This window comes from Lepisma saccharinum, chromosome 4 (genome assembly GCF_977018435.1).
Source record: "Lepisma saccharinum chromosome 4, izLepSacc3.1, whole genome shotgun sequence".
Taxonomy (NCBI): Eukaryota; Metazoa; Arthropoda; class Insecta; order Zygentoma; family Lepismatidae; genus Lepisma; species Lepisma saccharinum.
Window position 1 is genome coordinate 75,025,708 of NC_139232.1, and position 21,016 is coordinate 75,046,723.

Genomic DNA, 21,016 nt, shown 5'->3' on the forward strand with positions numbered 1-21,016 from the left:
TTTACTAAATTATGGTTTTTGTTTGATATAGCTATCATAAATCTTAATTGAATTAGAAAGATTCAAATATTTTCCTAAATTTTTGGAATTAGCGTAAAAGTTGGTTTCTGACACAAAAAACAGCAAATATGTAACAAACTATGAAATTTACGTCCTAAAGTCACTGAACCAAATAATTTGCTCTAGAGATTGGTTTTTGTTTCGTGCCTTTAGAGTTAGAGGTTGAGGAGGTATGTAGTTTAATGCAGATTCATGTGTTTCCCTAAATTTACGTGTTCCATTTCCTATGATATTGGTTGATTGATTGATTGTTTTGATTTCTTTTACTTCACTTTTGTGCCACTTTTGGCTAATTTGCGAAGATGGGAATGAGGGATGATATGATGAAATTGATGAATGGACACTCACAAACATCCATACTCAGGCCGGGATTCGAATCAGAGACCCCTGGCGTCGTAGCACGATTATGATATTGGTGAGAAGGAGAACGTAATACATTGTTTTATGCAGTGATTCGTTCACGTGGCGTTTGTTACGTACATGTTTTTTTGTTGTTTAAAAATGTATGCACACAGTGGCGGCGATTAGGTGTCTTAACTGTGCCGGCCGGTGTGGAGGGGTCAAGGATAGTTTACTTTCTATTGACTGCAATTAGAGAGAAGCGTGAAAATGGAATTCGGGCAGATGATTTTGGGTCAAATCTACTGGTAGACAAGGCTTAGTATTAAGAGATCATAGTACGGGGACAAAAAGTGTGTATAGGGGGGGGGGGGGACTGATCCCCATCCATAATCGCCGCCACTGTCAATGCATTGAACTAATATGATATGGTAAAATACTGTTCTAAACCGGTCACTTTGCCTTAGAGTCCATTACAGACGTGCACTCGTAGCACAGGTGTTGCCCCTGATGCAGCAAAAGGAGAACATTTCCCTAACTGATTGAAGATTTAAACCCCACTTCCCAATACGCTCGGATTTAATGAAATTCCGATGAATATCGAGCATCCTAATGTATTGCAGCCACATAGCAGCAGTATCCTGTTATCTTTCAGAGTTGAACCAAATGTAGATAAATTTTTTTTAGCACCTCATAGCTTGAACTTACATTAGCGTCTACTTCTGAATTGAGAAGTATTTGAAAAGAAGAAGAATTTAAAACGCCACGTGAACGAAACACTGCATAAAACAATGTATTACGTTCTCACCAATATCATAATCGCGCTACGACGCCAGGGGTCTCTGATTCGATCCCGGCCTGAACATGGATGTTTGTGAGTATCCATTCATCAATTTCATCATATCATCACTCATTCCCATCTTCGTAAATTAGCCAAAAGTGGCACAAAAGTGAAGTAAAAGAAATCAAAACAATCAATCAATCAACCAATATCATAAGAAATGGAACACGTAAATTTAGGGAAACACATGACTCTGCATTAAACTACATACCTTCTCAACCCCTAACTCTAAAGGTACGAAACAAAAACCAATCTCTAGAGCAAATTATAAGCTATGAATTTGGTTCAGTGACTTTAGGACGTAAATTCCATAGTTTGTTACATATTTGCTGTTTTTTGTGTCAGAAACCAACTTTTACGCTAATTCCAAAAAATTAAAAAAATATTTGAATGTCTAATTCAATTAAGATTTATGATAGCTATACCAAACAAAAACCATAATTTAGCAAATTTTCTGTTCTTTCATTTGGTTATCTTCACTTTTTGTGTACAATGCACAGTTTTCGAGATTTTTTTTTTTAATTTTTAAGTTGAATTTTTGCCGCCATTTTCCAAGATGGCGGATTTTCCCCAAACATTTGGATGGCGGATTTTTTGTATTATTCACTATACCATTCCGCACAATCTGGCACATTTGTGTTGCAATTATTTCCGGGTGAAACCGTATATTTCCTACACTATACCTGCAAGCAGCGAGTCTCGTGCTTGCCAATGGGATGCTGAGAGAGTTTGCGGCCGTAAAATTTCTCGAAATCGAGTGCGATAGAAACTAAATAAATATGGCTCTCAACGTTAAGTACATTAAATTATATTTTTATAGTGCTGGCACTGCTTGCATTGCTTGTACTATATCTTCGCCACTGGTGCCTATGATATTGATATTGATATGAAATAGCAAGACATTATTATTCTGTTCATGTGAGTATTATCTACCTTGAATCAAGAGAATATCATTGTTCATTGTGTATGTTAACGAATAAAATACGTTCCGTAATCACGCAGATCGATGACGGATACTATAATATGTGGGATATTCCTGGGTAAAAAAAACAACAAAATAATATATATCTGACAATTCGATTATCGAAGGCGGGGATTGAACTTCTGGTTTGGCCAAGTTTTCAATTGTTAAAAAAGATTGGATCAGCGACTTGCCCCCACTCATCATCGAGGGGGCAAGATATTATTTTTGCCCCCGTTTGTGTGCTAAAAACAGGACCGCCGTTAGGGAACGTGAGGCCCTGTACGAAGATGTACAGTACAGTGGCGGTGGTGATCTTAAATTTAACTCTTCTCTTCTACATCGCAGCCATGTATTGCAAATCCGCGAGGCCCCTGTATTATGAAAAGTGAAAATATCGACATCACCCGTTTCTCGTAAAATTCTACGTTAAAGCAAACATGGATATTAGTATCATGTACCGGTAATTATTATGTATTGTTATACCCACGCGCGTGTTCGTACTATCCCCTTTACCTTTTACCGCCAATGAAATCTAAAATTTGACACCCTGTAGAGGAAGGCGACATCAAGGCAAACAACTTTCTTAATGACTTTTGCTGATTGAGACCTTGTTTCTGCGCTGCAATCCCCCCCAAATATATATCCTGTGATATCGCAGCCATGTATTGCAAATTTATTGTTTAAAACCGACGGCCACTCAACTGAGTCTAGAAACAGAACTAATCTATCATCTGGTGCAGAAGATGAAATACACTCTTCCTCGCAATTTATTCCTACATTGCCACCTGGCTCACAGAAGAGTTAAATTTAAGATCACCACCGCCACTGGCACGCACGGCTGCGACTGTATCACCACCAACAACATTAACACTAAACCCCAGGATTTCGCCATTATTTCCGTTTTATCGATCGTGGCGAAATTGAAGCAAACGATTTAGAGGTAGTAACAATTTTCCAAAGCGCCTTTCTGGCTTTTTAAAAACACGTCTCCCCTTTCGTTTTTTTATAGCCTTTTGGAATCCTGAATAAAATTTACGAAATTTGTCCCGTTTACTAGACATTTCATTTCTTCCCATAATTTTCTATTCATCTGCGGGGGAACATGCCTATCCAAGGTCCGTTGACCTGTTCACTAGTGTTGCTCACGGGACGAGACGGGACAGGCTTTTAAAAATTCGAGACGAGACGAGATTGATCATGTGTCCCTTTGACAAACGAATATTTTCGAGACGAGACAGCATTTCACAGCATTTCCACGAGACGAGACAGGCCAAAGTCTCGTCTCGTGGGCAACACTACTGTTCACCGCCTGCCTTGAGAGGACTGTTTACTTAGTATAAAGCCCCTTCTTGTAAATGGATAGAGCTGTAAAGTTTGACGTCAGAGGGATGAAAGGTTGCCGCAGAAAACATAGGACATGCCTGCTGAGAAAGTGAAACGGGGTCGTAGCCAGGCAGGGGCCAGGTGGTGCTCAGCCCTCTCTGAAATTTGGTAAAACTGCTTTATAAAATTTATTTGCAGTTATTATTGAAAATGTAGACAGCAGATATTATTTTTCTCAAGACTTGATAAAGGTTAAATTCACAGAATAAAAAGAACAAATATGACAATCGTTCATCTGATTTACGAACTGAAGTCATGGTAGCAGGAAGTAATTAAAATATTCCCCCGGCATCAGCTATGAGTGGGAACAAGGGGGGTGTCCTATATTAACTCAATAACCCCCTCCCAACATAGTACACACACGCATATAATACTGTTAAACTTTTGAAAATGGACTTACTTTATAAAGCTTCCTCTGATAACCCGTGACGTCCCCACACCCCCACCTCCCACCCTGGAGATCGATTCTAGCTACGGGCCTGAAGTGAAATATGCTTGTGTATTTTTTTAAATTATATTCGTTTGTTTCTTCTGAGAAATAAATCTGTCCGCAAGTATATGTTGAAACTACTAAAATATAATTTTAAAAAACTGATATTTATTTTCCATGTTTCCTTTCGACAAGAAATAGCTAAAAGTTATTGGAAAGACAAATTTGAGGTAAGAAATTATAAATTTGCGCTTTATTTTTTCACGAGAGTGTTACGAGCGCTGTTAAAAATCTGAAGTGCTTGGAATATCACCCTATAAGGGACTAAACAAAGATGGACGCCAATCCTGTGTTGCGAATTGCTCACCTCGAAAAGCCCAAATGAAAACACCATGAAAAAAATCTTGCAAACTGACTGCTGTGCAGTCACAAGTAATAAGAGGCAAATGATTGATTTTGCCAGCAATAGAACTGTTCTCAAACGTATTTTTATTCCTGCTTTTCTTATTTTGCTTTACTTTTGTGCCTCTTTAGGCAAATTGTAACGATGAGCACGAATGATGGTTAGATGAAATTGAAGAAGGGACACTCACAGATAAACACCCATGCCCACCACTAAATGAAATGTATGGATAATCACAATGAAATGAAATTAAACACTGAAGCCCAGGCCAGTATTTGAACCTGGAATTTTCGGTGGGGTTGACAACTCAACCACCTTGACCACAAAGGTGGGCTCGTCGTCTCAAAATAACAATGATTGACTTTCTTACCAGAGAACTCAATAAGAATGCCCTAGATAAACTTTTCTTGCAAACTTTGTGGGGTGGAGAATTTTCATTTTAGAAGAAAAGGAAACTGATTGTTAAGCACACAAATTACCTCGCGCCACGAGTAATGTAAACAGGTAGACATCAGAGGCGAAGATATAGTACAAGCAATGCAAGCACTGCTTGCATAATTCGAATATCATTTAATGTACTTAATGTTCTAACCGTATTTAGTTTCCATCGCACTCGATTTCGCGAAAAAATGCGGCCGCAAACTCCCCCAGCAGCTCTGTAGCAAGCACCAGCCTCAATGCTTGCAGCCGCTCTGCGGGAAAATAAGGCCTCCGAAGGAGTCACATGGCGAAGCGTGAAATTTTGGTGGAACCCGTCCACAAAGCTTCTACAAAAAGCTGTGCTTTCCGAGCTTGCGTGATTCCCGAAAATAGCCGAGTTCAACCGAAAGCAGAAGGATTCATCTATGGGTACGTTGCCAGCAAAAAACTAGTAACGAATATTTGTCTTCATGAACACGTAAACAAGATCGCAAATATAATAATAATTGTTAGTCATAAAATAACTAAAAGAAGTTATTATTACTGTTCTAAATTCCATATATATCATATTATATTACAAATTATTTTAGATTTCGCGAAATGTAAAACGCGTAAAAAAAGTTGACATTGGGAGTTGGGGCAGTGGAATTTCTGCACCCCCGTGAAGAGTTTTCTCAGGAAGGGAGGGAAGATTGGACGGACCTTGGTCCCGCACCCTGCTTCCTGGTCGGTCCAGCTCAAATTACGCCAGAAGTGTTGACCGCTACCAGTGTTTGCAACTGCCAAATTATTTACGCAGTAATTCAAGTGAGCTCTTTCACAAATTTTACAATCAATAAATTGACTGCTTTTGAATAAATCTTGGGGTGAAAATAAAGCTATCTGAGAAAGAACTATCTACTGATATTTGTACATGGCATAGAAGTAAATCGTATACATTCTGCATATTATGAGCACAAGAATATGTTTTAATGATTGATTGATTGATTTGTTGTTTTAAGTCCACTTTATGCACAGTAAGGCTAATCGGGACTGGACCTACAGTTTAAAATGGGATCTGAAACACTTGTGCCTCCACCGGGTATCGAAACCGGAACCCCTTGATTACAAGGCGACGACACTACCACTGCGCCATCGGGGAGGCCCGAATATGTTTTAAGTTCTATTATTATGACGCAAGTGGTGTTCCCAGGGTCTTTTTACGGTCCACATTTTGTCATCTTTTCCTTCCTTTGACGTTTTTTCTTAGATATACTGGGCCAAAAGGGGGTTATGTCTACCATCCACCCCCCCTTCGCCCCGGGCACGCCATTGAATGACACTTTATTACTTAAATATTAATGTACATACTCGTTCTGCTGAAATGATTCTGATTCCTCCGCGTAATTTTTATCTCCAAACTGATATATCTTTCCTTTGTGACGGATAAAATTAAGGAAATAGGTTGGTATCACTTTCTGTTGTTTCAGAGATTTTCAAATTGATCTTGTGTGGATGCTTGTATTTGCAGTTGTGGAAAGCGCGTGGGATAGTGTGAGTGTTTGTTGCTTCGTGTTTTGTGCTGTGAATTTATCGGAATGAACGCGTATTTAGGAACGGTTGATGTGAAGTGCGGGGGTATTATTGAGCAATTGAAAATTGCTTCGTTTAGCTCGAGAGAGATAAGTGTTAAAATGAAAATCGTGGAAGGGGGTCGACCAACACCAAGAGTTTGAAATTTATTGTGGTGAGTACATCGTCTATGCATGTGTTTCTTTGCTTTGAAATGATTTTTTTATTGTTTGTGTTTAACTTTTTATTTAGTGTTTAAGTTACTCCAATGCGGTTTTTAGGGTGCCCAAAAATACTAAATTACATCATGCAGCGTAAAATAAACAAATGATTCCCTTTTTTTTTTTATCTAAATCGGTTTGGTCACCGTTTGACCATATTAAATAATAATGAACAAATAAAGGTACTAATAAGTAAGTAAGAAATTCCGTCTCCCTTTAGTCGTATGCGGAAAGTTCGCATATGCAAAACGTTTAATATCATATGAATAACGTTACCTGGATTTTTTTTAAAAAGTAAATGTGACGTTTGCGGATCATATGGTTTATTTTTAGTACAGTCACTTTATTACGATATTTTGACAAATCCAGCGACTGGGTAAATGAGGCTATAAACCTTGAATCTTTCCCCTCGGCATGTCGTTGTACTACATGTTTTGTTGTACTGAAACATTGCTTGCAGAATGTAAGTGGTATCCCCCCAACAATAAAATTCTAAATAAAACACTTATAAATAAAATACTAGCATATTCAGATATAAAAATTAAAGCAAATCCGCCAGCGCTATAAGACTACGCTTCGCTACTGGTAGACATAGTCATGTATGATTTACGAAACCAATGTATTAACCAATTTATCGTGTAGATGATGGCCTTGTCTCTTTCTCTACTCGACTATTACAAATTATGACAAGTTGTTAAACTATATTCACAAAGTTTTGCGGGGAAACACTAATAGAGCAAACGTAATTTGCGGTTTGCTTGGATTCTGAAGAATAAATATTATGATGACAGATTGTTAAAAAAAAGCGAGAGCATTTTTTGTGAACTCGATATTTGAGTCGTAGATATGAAAACTGGGATGATATTAATTATGCAAAAGTGCTGAACGTATCCATAATTTCGACGTTCTTCACATTAATGCTACTACAAACAACTCCAGCCCTCTGAGGGCCAGGGCCTAACAAGTAGGCTAACTTTTCTTTTGGTGGCATGTGGTCTGCGTATAGAGTCCCATCGCCTCTGTTTTTTGGCTTTGGAGACTGGAGACCGCTACATCTTCTTTTCAAGTAGCTCCTCCATTGTCCTGACGATGCTGGGTCAACCCGAAATTTTGGGGCTTCCCACCGGGAGCAGGACCACTCGCTCCAAAGCTAGAGCGCTAACCACTACGCTACGCGGGAGCCCTCTTCATGCTTTCTTTTTATCTAAAGTATTTTTTTTTTCTAATTTCATCTACCATCATAGTCACAATCAGCCCAAAGAACAGAAAAGTGCTTTTTTTTTATCATTGTGGTGCCCAACACTCCAAAGACAGTTTCATCTTACCGTCAGAGAAACTCTGCTGCAGTTGTAAACACGAGGGCTTGTAAAGAGCCCAAGCTGTCCTTCAGGACTTTGATGCCGAGTTCGATTTCCGGGGTGGGAGATTTATAGTTGGAATTTTTCCAGCCTTGTGCCCGCATAAAGCGGCTCCTGGGCTCATCGAACCTCAAATCAATGGGTACCTGAGGCGTGGTGCTGGTCACATCACATCCAAAATGTCCAAGATCGAGAATGTGTTGACCCTTCGGAACCCATAGATACGAATGTTGTGTCGATTAACCTTCCCAGACGTGTGGAAGATTGCTTCGCCAATCGTCAGTGAAAATAACAATCCTCAGGTAGTCGGGGTTTTGCTGGATTCGGTCCATCATCTGAATAGCAAACTTTTCGCTTTCTGGTCTGTCTTGTGGCTGCAACGCCTGAACAATTTGCACTTTGTAGGCATACAGACGAAGATGTGTATGCAGCAGCAGCACTTTGTGGTACCAGTTTCATAGATCGGAGACACATTAAAATGGGATATTTTTTGTTCCGCATGGTTCGTACTTACCAATTGTGTATTGCGGAACATAGTTCAAGGTGCCATTATGCTTTTTACACGAAAACAAACACTTTTTCTACTAAAATAACGCATTTTTCCAAGTGCTACCGAACGCACGTAACGGTGCGATATCGCTTACTTTTCGAAGGATATCGCTTCTTTTGTTTTCGAATATCACTGTTTCCAACCTTCTTCACCGAAAAATACCTACTATCGTGTTCGTCAAGTGTGCATATTATACATTATGCATGGGTAGCTGACGGATAGCCCCACGAACCATTCACGGATAGCCCCACGAACCATTCCGATAAGGTTAGGTTAGGTTTAGTTAGGTTAGGCAAGCATAGTCAAAAAAGAGGGGGTTGGAAACACTGACAGTGAATTACGTCATCCAACGTATGGAGCATCCGGTTCACGTACGAAAGCAATGGCAATTGTGCGTCGGTGAGATATTTCTATTGAAAAATACATGATTTCTCGGTCAAATTGATTCTACGATGAAAGAAAATACCTCAAGGAATGTTGGAAACTTTAGAGAAACTCATTTCTAAGTAGTTTCTCCTGCAAAAATGAAGAAATGTGTTTCCGACGTATGAAAGTGTTACCGCACTTTGCGAACTGTTGAGAGTGGGATGTTCCGCTCTCGTGGTGACTGAGAACTGACGGACTTCTCTCGAAGGCCTTCATTATCACCTCTTCTGTTTCATCAGATGTGCGTTTTCTGCCAGAAAAAAGCCAGATTGTCAATTAACACTCCCAGTGGCTAGGAAATTGTCATACCAAGTCTTAATTGTCTTTACGTCTGATGGATCCCGTTCGTTACTTCTGTGAGAAGAAAACGTTGCTGTATGGAACGTTTCATCTGTCTGTAGCACCTTTTAGTGACTGACGTTAGAACTGTTTTTGATACTATATCCGAGATTATTCTTCAGTTGAACATTACTTAGGATTAAAGTTAGCAGGTCTTTACAGCAGGGACGATTCCTCCATGTAGGAAGTGAGGAACTTCCTACAGTTCATCTATACTTATTTCCAGTTCTGTAGTTTATAAAGAGTTTAATGGGCGTTATAAAATTTCGATCGCAATCTAGGTTCGCTATTCAACTGTCAAGAGTCAATTGCTATCACTCGCTCGCTCCAGATCTACTGCCCAAAACGACCATTATTTGCCTGCCGCTGAGCGGCTGAGGAAGCTTTTTCCTGATACTATAGCCAGATGGATGAGGGGCAGTGCAAGGGAGGGAGGGAGTTGCCCAGTTATGCGTTCCGCGAGGAAGCTCCAGTGGTTTCCTCAATCGGTGATGCCAGCCCTATTATAATAGTTCTAAACCTAACAAAATTTGAACTTCGTTGGCACCTATAGCACTCTTGACATAATGGTAAAATGCAGCAGCATCTAAAAAACGGGCGTCCATGGGAAACAGAGAAATTGAATTCCAAGGAAGATATTTTGAGGGAATATTTATTTTTTAAAAAATCTACGGATCTTGTTTGTACTTCTACAGCGGACTTGTTTCAAACAAAAGGAAGTATGCCCACCAAAGGAAAAGCTTTTACAGGCCCATCCTCTTGTTTTCATATTTTCCTTATCCTCCCCGATTTAACAAGTGAAAAACACTGAAAAGAAATCGGTAGAAAGTTGGGGGTCACAAATAAAACAAACGGGCGCCGCTACCTGTCGTCGAATTTTCTTCAACTTTTTTCAAGCACTATACTGAAGTCATTTTATTGAATGGTCGAAATTCCTACTGTCGCTTAACTATAACAAATAACGCAGTTCAAAATAGCTGGATAAATTGAAGTTAAAACTACCACAGTTATCAGAAAATGATAATGATAAATTAGTAATAATTATATAACGATAATAATTGACCTTAGCATAATTTTATCGCATTTAGTGTACAGGAGGTTGCTATTGGCAAAGCTGTCCTCAATTCACACACAACAGGCAGGGAGAGGGCCTGCAGCTAACATTATGAATGCAATGGCTAGAACAAGGTACAAGCGATACGTGTGACTGTGTAATTGAACGCATTTTTGAAAACTTTCCTCGGTCTGTTTACCATAACTTCCTACACCCAAAAAAAAATCCACGACTCGCCACTGCTTTACAGTCATCTCAGATTGACCTTCTGTTGGCAGTGAGACATCTTTTAAAGCCACCCTACAAAACCTACGTGAAGATGACGACGCATGGTACAAAACCATATTCACAAATACTATTGACATATGTAATGAATCGGATATATGTATAATTTATGTATTATACATGCCTGTCAAAAGAAAAAAAAAGTGTCTCACCGACTAGATGATACATATATGGCAAAATGAAGTCCAGTTCAAATCAAAAGAGGAAGATTTCAAAGAACAAACACTTTACCCCCTCCTTGACTCCTCAATGTATAGGTTTCAGGATACTAAATCTGGTGAAAGCAGTGAGCAGGCTTTTTAAATTCAAGCATAATGAAGACCTTAGTTTTACTTCTGCTCAGTTTAATGTGTCCGAGATGGAGCTACGTGCAGAGGTCCGTCCGGCTTCTCCTAAACAGCTCTGCAAGTGAAAGTCGGGATTCCAATCTGGAACCGCTGTTGTTCTAGTGTCCGGTGCAAATTAACTACTCCACCACGGAGACCGGCTATCTAATATTTGCAAAAATATGTGTCCCTTTATTTTGTAAGTGCGCGCTCGTGCGCGTAGTGAAAGTTTTAGTTAAAGAAATTTGGGTTTTGTTAAGATTCGGCTTACCCCTTATGCTAAATAAATATTAGTTCCATTTCGACATTAGAGGTATGATATATTATTTCCCCTAAAATTACACAAACGGGAGTTTCTGGGGTCCGAACCCGCTCTGTACGCACCAATACAACAAAACAGTGAGGTGGATTGATGTTTTCTTTCCCCGACTGAGATTCCATGAAGGCTTTTATTCTCCCCCCCTCCCCCATAATCAGAGGATCTGTGCAAGCCTATGTTAGCCATCGAGCGATATTTCTGAGGATAAACTTTAAATTAAACGTAATTGAAAATAGCACTTTCGTGCTGCCACCTGTGACGTTTTTCCTGCGCGAATTGTAATAAAGACGTATTACGTCTATATTTCGCGTAGAAAAAGCCCCACATTCCTCCTTCGTAGTACGCCTTGCGTCACGCTTGTTTTGTTGCTTGTGCCAGTCGCCGCTAGGTGTCTCCACCTATCTTTGCCCAGTGCTGCATTTACGACCGTGTAAGTTGAATCAGTTCTGATCTGGCCGACTTTCACGTAACAGCCGGAGTTTGCTCGCAGGAAACGAGCGAGAGAGATAGGAGCATGACGTGCGATTAGTGTGGAACGGTGTCTCGCGGGACGAGACTTGTATTTTGGATTCTAATTGCACTCAATAGTTTTGGACTATCTCTCCGTACTTCGTACTACCAATCAAAGTGGCTCGTTCTCGCAATTTCGCACTTGAAGTTAAGTAGCGGAAGGACTACATTTTTGAGAGGAATCTAATTTGCGTGTACCGAGTCCAGTTTGACGTGAAAACAGACTGTTCGGCGTATTCTACATGATTCACGTTGTCACTACTTCTACGGAGCTGTCTACGGAACCGTGATTGAGGGCAAAGCGGATTTTCGTCATGTCAATGTGAAGGAAGAGACGACCGCACGAGAAGGAAGCCAAATCTCATTCGATGCTCAGGTGGCAGAGATTGATTGGTCAGATGGAACAATTTTGAGTCGACTGTTGAGGTATGTACTGTGTCAAATCCCTCATTTGTGACATATCAAATAAAGTGAAGTGCGTCGGGTTTATATACTTTGAATCTCCAGTTCGAATAATGGGAAGAAAGAGAACGTAAGCGTCGAATTATTGGAAGTATGCAAATAGAATTAATCACGTAATTGTTTGGGCAAGCACGTCGACGTCACTGTTTTCTCGTGTACAAAAATAGTAAAGGAGAATTTCTAAGTTCTTAACGTAAATTCAGCAAGGCGTACACTAGGGCAATTTATTATTGCGTCTCAGAGGACGTTAGGATACGATGAGTGATAATGTTTGTTTGGCACAATAAAAGATATTAAAATAAAGTAACTAGGGAGCATCAAAGTAAAAGGGAGATAAATTGTTACAAGAAGAAATAAGAGTTTTTTTGCTATAAAATCTTGTTGAGAATTTTAACTTGTTAAAGGTGTTTGACATTATATCATTCTGCGTTTTGGTTGAATTTATTCTTGTTTGTTGTCGTAACTGTAACGACCTAATGTATGAAAGCTACGGAGTAAATCAAGGGGAGAAGTAATTGTTGAATCTATTTTTGGATATAATCTTGTGAGATTTAAAAGACGGGTTTCTCGTTAATAATTGTTTGATGTACATGTTTTCATGTTGGGACGTTAATCAGTCTTCGCTGCGAGATTAACGCAATAAATTTTGACTTAAGGTCTCAAATGAAATATATTCTCTCTTTTCTTTTTTTTTTTTTGGAACCTTGCTTGCTAACAAAGAACGAAAGATTACCAACGTTAAATGAAAAGACGAATTGATTGGTTAATATTGCATGCATTTTTTGTGGTGTCTCGTGTACACTCCCGTACATGAATATACACATATCAAAACTGAATGATCGGTATAGTGTGAAATTTTCCACGATACTCTGTGACTATATTTATTGCATACCTTTTGTTTTGCTTAGCATTTTTTTGGGAGGGTCCCGTATCTTCGGACGCGTGTCACCCCCTTTTTTCCCATTTTTCCCAATTTGCTTTGTCTAAGTATGTTCATTAGGACTGCGGGTGAGTAACGATTCCTCTGTGCCGCCAGACTTTGCCACTGCTAAAGTACTTTATGTGTATCATTTTCATTATCTCTCTATCTGTGTGTGTGTGTGTGTAAAATAATTTGAAGTGACGGAAATGTTGATTTTTAAAATTTCAGATAAGTTTTATGCTAAGGAGTCTTCACTTCACGGATGGAAGGAAATTGTTATCTAGGAGATAACACGCATACCCTGATAATGCTCTACCATATCGTGTGTGCTGCTTTGTGACTGCAGGAAAGGAGATACGTTTTGGAAATGCATTTTCAATCTTGGCAGTGGGAAACTGCCAGTGCATAATACAAGTAAAAGTAGCGGATAATTTGAAGAATAATCAAAACAAAGACCCAGCATGCACATTGTCAGTCGCACACCATTTTCTGAAGATGAAGTTGGCGACAACCTTTGCAATGCTTCTGGAGTTCCTCATATTTCAGGTTTGTCATTATTTAGTACAAGTATTTTCATCTGGTTTTCATGTTGTATTGTATATTTCTAGTTATTGTACCTCTCTTTTCTGTCTCTTTATCTTAATCAGGACGATGAAGATGACGTGAGGAAATGAATGAAAGATCACTCATTCACTACATTTCAGCACCGCTGACATTCGTGTCCGGATTCACGTTCCAGTGACAGATCCAGAAGTGATAATTGGGAGGGGAATATTAGTCTCGCTGAAAGGGGCATATAGTGTAATCAGGGCCGGCGCTAATAATTTTGCCGCCCCGGGCAGTGGCGGCAGATGCCACTTCCTTTCGAACGCCTCTCCCCCCCCCCCCTTTCGTCATTACGCAGCAACGGGAAATTGAAAATCAATATATTCCTAAGTAAAACATAAAACTATAAAATAAATAATGAGACCTGTTACGCTACATGGTATCGAGCCCTTTCACTGAATAAAGGGTTTTCCAATAAGGGCGGGTCGATGTTGAAATGGAATAAAACAAGCTGTGTGTGAGGTATGAACGAAATTCTTTTTTTATTTGAAAGGCCCATGTATGCCATTATGTATGGAATATAACATCGTTCAAATGTCCGCCGTGGCTTCTCACGGTGGCACGTATCCGAGTGGTCCAATTTTCAATGACTCTGCCGCATAGATCCGGCTGAATTTGAGCGATGGCCTTGGTGATGTTGACTTTAAGGGCATCGGTCGATTGCGGCTTATTGGCATAGACCTGCGACTTCAGGAAACCCCACAAGAAAAAGTCTAGCGGGATCAAATCGCACGATCTTGGTGGCCAATTCACGTCACCTCTGCGAGAGATAACCATACCTTCAAATCGTTCATGCAGAATGTCCATCGTAGCGTCCGCGGTGTGGCACGTAGCGCCGTCCTGCTGGAACCACATGTCGTCTACGTCCATCTCGTTCAATTTGGGCCAAAAGAAATCGGTTATCATCGTTCTGTAGCGCTCGCCGTTGACGGTGATGGCCTCACCAACGTCGTTTTCAAAAAAAGTACGGACCAATGATGCCGCCGGCCCAAAATCCGCACCAAACAGTAACTTTTTGTGGATGCAATGTCACCTGGTGAACCTCGTGTGGGTTGGCGTCGTCCCATATACGGCAATTTTGCTTATTAACATAGCCATTCATCCAAAAATGCGCGTCGTCGCTATAGAGGATTTTTCGGCCAAAATTGGGGTCCTCTTCCAAACGCTCCGAAGCCCAGTCAGCGAACAAACGGCGTTGTCTATGGCCATTAACTTTGAGCTCCTGGGTCAGTTGGATCTTGTACGGGTGTAGGCTCAAGTCCCGACGCTAAATTCGCCAAGTTGAAGTCTGCGAAAGGCCGAGTTCTCGTGCGCGGCGAGGAATTGACTGCCTCGGGTTCTCCTGCACATTTTCACAGACCGCGGCGATGTTCTCAGCCGATCTGGCGTTCCTTTGACGTACGGGTGTTGGCTGATTGTTTACCGAACCGGTCGTCAGGAATTTGGCCACCAAACGTTGGAGAGTCGACTTTGAAGGGCCACCGCGTCTGCCGTAAAATGGGCGAAACGCGCGCAACGTTTGCACTAACGAACACTCATTTGATAATAAAGTTTTATCATTTGGACGCGCTGCTCAATCGTGTAACTTGCCATGGTGATTTGGCATCAGTGCCTGAAAAGGAAACAACAGATTAGACAGACGCCACCAAAACAACATGGCCGCCACAGGCTGCCAACATCGACCCGCCCTTATTGAAAAACCCTTTACAATGATAAAAATCTAGCTTTTCTAAGGCTAATATTTGTTTTGGTAAGTAGTTGCAATACTATTAAGCACAAGGGGATGTCTCGACCACAGCAAAACTTTAAAAAATGTCACACAAATTTTATGAAATCTCTCTCTCTCTCTCTCTCTCTCTCTCTCTCAAACGTATCTAAAATGTAACAGTATGAGGAAAGAAATGAAGGCTTGACTTCATATGTTTACCGTTGAAGGCCTATGTTATATGATTGGATTTTTTAAAAAATTACATTTAATATTCCTTATCCCCCGCGTGGGTGATCTAAGGTCTGAATTTTTTCCTGCTTTGTCCCCGCATAAAGTGTCTCAAGGGCTCACCCAGCTTCAAATCAATGGGTCCCTAGGGCTAAAGGCGGCCGGGGATTGGTGCTGATGACATCACCTCCAAAATGGCCGAGATCGAGAATGTGTGTCACCCTACCCCCACATCCCCTAAATGTGCTTTCATGTCATGGTGCTATACATGTAATATTCTTTTTCGTATAATGCTAACTTGCATAAAATGGAAACAAGCGTGTTTCATACCTGATTGACCGAATATAGTATTTTTATTAGCCATAATTTCCACAAAAAAAACTTCGTTCGCCACTTGTCACGTTTACCGACAAAGTAAATAAAATTCGAAGTGCAACATTCACATTAGGTGCATAATCATGACTCTTTATCAGTTTTAAGATCTCCTTTGATGTCATTGTTTCATTATAGCCGAAAGCACTTTTAGTTCATCTTTTAAATCAGTAGCCTTCATGTGTTAACATACTGGCAAGTTTTGTACACTTTTCAGACAAAAGATCAAGTGGCATGTATTTAAGCTTACTAATATAAAATAAATCGAAAAATTCACTATAATGTCTAAGCTGCTCAAATCTTTTTAGGACCTGGCAATACAAATCAACTTTGTACCGTTTTTGTGGATCTTCAACAGTTTCATCACACTGAAACTGCTTCTTCTTTAGCTAAGGGGAAGTAATGGGACCAACAGTACCATCGAGCTAAAAACATGGGATATATATTTTGCAGAACTATACAAAATACCAGAGGAGGAAGGGGGAAACAATGGCGTAAATGGAATTTTCTAACCAATCCTGGGGACACATATTCCTGTCCTAGACAATGAAATAACAGAGACGGATGTCAGACGAGCAATACAAAACTTGAAAAGCGGGAGGGCTGCAGGGGCGGATGGAATTTTGGGGGAAATGGTAAAAACAGGACTACAAAGGCCCAATATGATGGGAGTAGCTACACGTTTATTTAATAGTATGTACAACAGGGGATTATTCACCAACTTCTGGAGCCAGTCTATCATTTGTCCTATTTACAAAGGAAAGGGGAATATGGACAATCCAAACAACTATAAGGGGTCTCGTTACTTCCAGTATTAAGTAAAGTCTACACGAGCATACTGTACTGGAAAATTAAAAAATGGACTGACATTCGACAAAATAACGCATTTACAAACCGGATTTAGAGATAAAAGCACCACGTTGGACAATATATTTACACTCCAAACATTGATGGAAGAAAAACTGAAGAAAAAGAGAGGGAAGCTATATACCTGTTTTGTCGACTTCCAAAAGGCATTCGATACTGTAAATAGAAAAACACTTTGGGACAAACTGTGGGAAATGGGAATGTCGTCCATGATGATAAAGGCAATATATTCAAAGGTCGAATTCTGTGTACGGATATTGACAGAGAAACTAAAATCAGAAGAGGGGGTGAAGCAAGGATGTGTTCTGTTACCCCTGCTCTTCACTCTCTATATAAATGATATATTGGCGTATATAGAGGGTGAACAAGCCGACATCCCCAAGGTCGGGACGACAAGGGTACCGGAGCTCCTGTTCGCAGATGATGTGGTTCTGAACTCAGAGACAAATGCCGGCCTACAAAGGGCTCTGGACGGGTTGGAAAGATACAGCAGAGAATCCAAACTGCAAGTAAATCTCACAAAAACAAAAATTATGGTTTTCAAGAAAGGATATGTATATGGAAAAGACGAAAGGTGGACTTTCAGAGGGCAAGAATTAGAAAGGGTAAAAATAATAAAATACTTGGGATTAGTTCTCACTATGGCAGGGACATGGACAAGACATATGCAAACGGTACAAGGAAAGGCTGGGGCAATAACAAGTGAAATAATGCGGACAGTATGGAAATTGGAGAAATACGATATACATTTTGTGGAAAAACTGTATCGTACATTATTAATAGGGTCAATAGGGTACGGGAGGGAGATATAGGGAGCAAAGGGGGGCGATGTACTAAACAGAATCCAATGCACATTTTACAAGAGGATTTTGCATATTAGTATGGGCACTGCAAACTGCGGCGTACTACGGGAACTTGGACTGGTAAGAGAGAATACGTGGGGTATGTTGAGAAGGGTTAAATACTGGGCGACATTAATATCGAGAAGGGAGAACTCGGTAAAAGGGCAAGCGCTGATGCAACAGGTACAAGGGGAGGAAATGTGAACATGGGCGAAATAGACCAGAGGTAAACTATACGATATTGGACTGGGATGGATCTGAGAGGGGGGACACGTCGACCAGGGGACATTGCAATTAGTGAAAGAAAGATTAGAGGATAGCCTATAGATAGGCAGGAAATAGAAGGGGACCGCGGGAATGGGGACAAGTAGCGTACATCAAGAAGGTGAGCATGGTGGCAAGAAAGGGGTTGGCATGGACGAGGCTAGGGGGATGGAGACACAATACAGAGATATAAATGCGTATTATGCAATGGTGATGATGGGACAGAACATTTATTCTTATGTCAGGACACGCGCGTTCTGCAGCAGGAGAAGCTACGCAACATAAGCTTGGAAAGTGTGTTCGAATCAATCGTAGTGCAAAGGAACATGGAACTATTGGAAAAAGTGGGGGTATACTTACAAACAGTTAGGGGAAAAAGAAGTGTTGCACAGAGACGGGATAAGGACGAGGAATAAGTGTTAGTTTAAGTGAGAACAGTTAAAACGACCAGAACTGCTATTTAACACCTATACGGAATGTAATGGAGAGTGTAGTCTGTAAGGAAAATCACAGTTGTGTAATACGAATAGATGTAGTGCGCACAGCCGATGGCTCGCACATGAGACAAGCAATAAATACTTACTTACTTGCTTCTTCTTTCGATTTCACCCCTGTACAGTGTCGCCTATCTTTGGATCATCTATATCTATATTCGATGCTATAAGTGGAACCACGAGCAAAACAACCTGCGCAGACCCGCGAGTCATGTGCACCGTACCCCCGCGAGTAATGGAGGGGAAGAGTTAACCATGCTTCCTTATGGCCCGAGGTGGAGGGAAGAAGGGAAAGTTGCGCGGGGACTGCTCGTCCCAAGGTTTTTTTCCTTGTGGTCGATCTAATAATTCTTTCTCATGAACCAGGACTCACAGGTCGCCGCCCCCCGACGCCTCCACGAGTGGAGGGAGAGAGGCCCTTCCAGGCTGCCAAGTGGTGTCTAAGAAACTTTGAAATTTTTCATCACGCCTGCTTTTTTCAAAGAGCTGATCTGATATATTTGCAAGAAATCCAATAGCATCCAACACGTCGTAGATTAATGTTTTGAAGACATTTGCTCATTACATTACGTGGAGTAAAAAGTCATACCAGATAAGAGATAACTAGTGAGCAAAGGAATGTAAAGCCACGCAACTGGTTTCCAATACACTGAGCTTAAATGTGCGACCATTCGGACAGTTTATTGTCGCCACTTATTTCCAGGGTGGTATTTGTAGGGGGGATATGGGAGAATTCCCCCTCTAGATACTTATCTCCCCATCTCTGCTTGATAAATTTTATCCCTGGGGGGGAATGATATTTGCGGGGGTGGCAATTTAGTTACTTTTTACCACTTCGCCATTCAATTGCAACACTTTTCTAGGGGTCCCGGGTTCGATACCCGGTGGAGGCACAAGTTGTTCGGATCCCACTTTAAACTGTAGGTCCAGTCCCGATTAGCCTTACTGTGCATAAAGTGGACTTAAAACAACAAATCAATCAATCAATGAAAGCAACACTTTTCTGTCAGACAACTGGAAGCTCCATTTGGCGAATGCAGATATGGCCTCAAGCATTGCTCTATTCCTGGAACTGTCAAACAAGTGGCCGGGGTTGAACACCACCTCCCCTCTTCCTTTTTCTTTGTCCACGGAATTTGGCAGAAAAATGCAACCCCAAACCCCAATGAATATGAAAGTTACAAATGAGTTGTTACGTGAGTCAAACTTGTCACCACAGAACGTCTGTATTTGTGTGAGTTGGACCAGGGCCGCCGTTAGGGAACGCGAGGCCCTGTGCGTGCGAACCATATCCGTGAGGCCTTTGTGTTATGTAATGTAAAAAAAATTAAAATTTGGCAACCAGCTTTTCTTAATGACTGTTGATTGAGACTTTGTCTTAGCCATACAAGCCCTAGAAAAAAATATGTTATCCTGTGTGTTCACAGCCGTGTATAAGAAATTTGCCCCTGTTGTTGATATGTATTTTATCTGCAGAAAACGCACTAAATACGGAAAGGGGATTATGACAGCAAGAGCCGGCCCCAGGGGGTGGCAACTCGGGCGCTCACCCGAAGCCACGCGCTAGATAAAAATAATAGTTTGTGTTCATATTTTTTACGAGTTTATAGGATGCTGGTGCTTCCAATTAAGTAACTAATCTGATATAGCCTGCATTCGTATCTTATTTTGACATACTTAAACATATCCAAAATTACTGAAATCATAAACAAAGTAGCTACTACATAAATATAGTGTTCCAAATGTTTGTATCACAAATACATAACATATATTGTTTGTTTACTTAAAGAATGAAATATGATATGAAAATGTTCTCTTATGGAAACAATGCAAGTTCACTACAGTGTCAAAATTAAATGAATAGTAAAGAAAACAATTATGTTATTGCATATGATTAAATATTGCTACTTCTTTAGTTAAAGTAACAATATGATATTGAACATTCTCGGTTTTGAAATTAAATATGTACTAGGGGTACATGAGATTGATTGAGTGATCAATTTGTTGTTTTATGTTCACTTGATGCCCAGATAGACTAATCGGGACTGGACCTACAGTTTAAAGTGGGATCCGAAACACTGTGCCATTTGCCTCCACCTGGTATCAAACCCGGGACATCTTGATTATATGGCAACGACGTACACCAGAATGAGAACGAAATGAACATGTAATAGTGTTTAGATTATGATTTTGTAGGACACCTGTACTTCAGACTCAGGAAAAAAAAATATTGAAAAAAAAATAATTATTATACTTCCCGCGAATATTTTATGCCCCAAATCCCGTAATGCAAGATTATGCTCTGCCAAATACTTAAGGACATACAGATACGGTATTCGTTTGAAAGCCTCACGCTAGTGCTGCTTTTCCTGTGAAATCAACAGTCCCTGTTGGTCATCAATAGTTGTCTTTCTGCAGTCTAAATTCACATTTGGCCAATTTTTTAGGCATTGAATTTTACTTTCTGATATT

The 21,016-nt window shown here is 40.4% G+C and overlaps 1 protein-coding gene across 1 annotated transcript in view; it reads left to right on the forward strand.

The window, feature by feature from the left end:
- The window catches only part of LOC145986590 (uncharacterized), a 91,131-nt gene that overhangs the window by 26,524 nt on the left and 43,591 nt on the right, over positions 1-21,016 (forward strand). The window contains exon 2 of the mRNA XM_083120770.1: positions 13,392-13,709. Within this exon, the coding sequence (XP_082976896.1) occupies positions 13,659-13,709 (51 nt within the window). The 5' untranslated portion in view covers positions 13,392-13,658. The remainder of the gene's footprint in view (positions 1-13,391; positions 13,710-21,016) is intronic.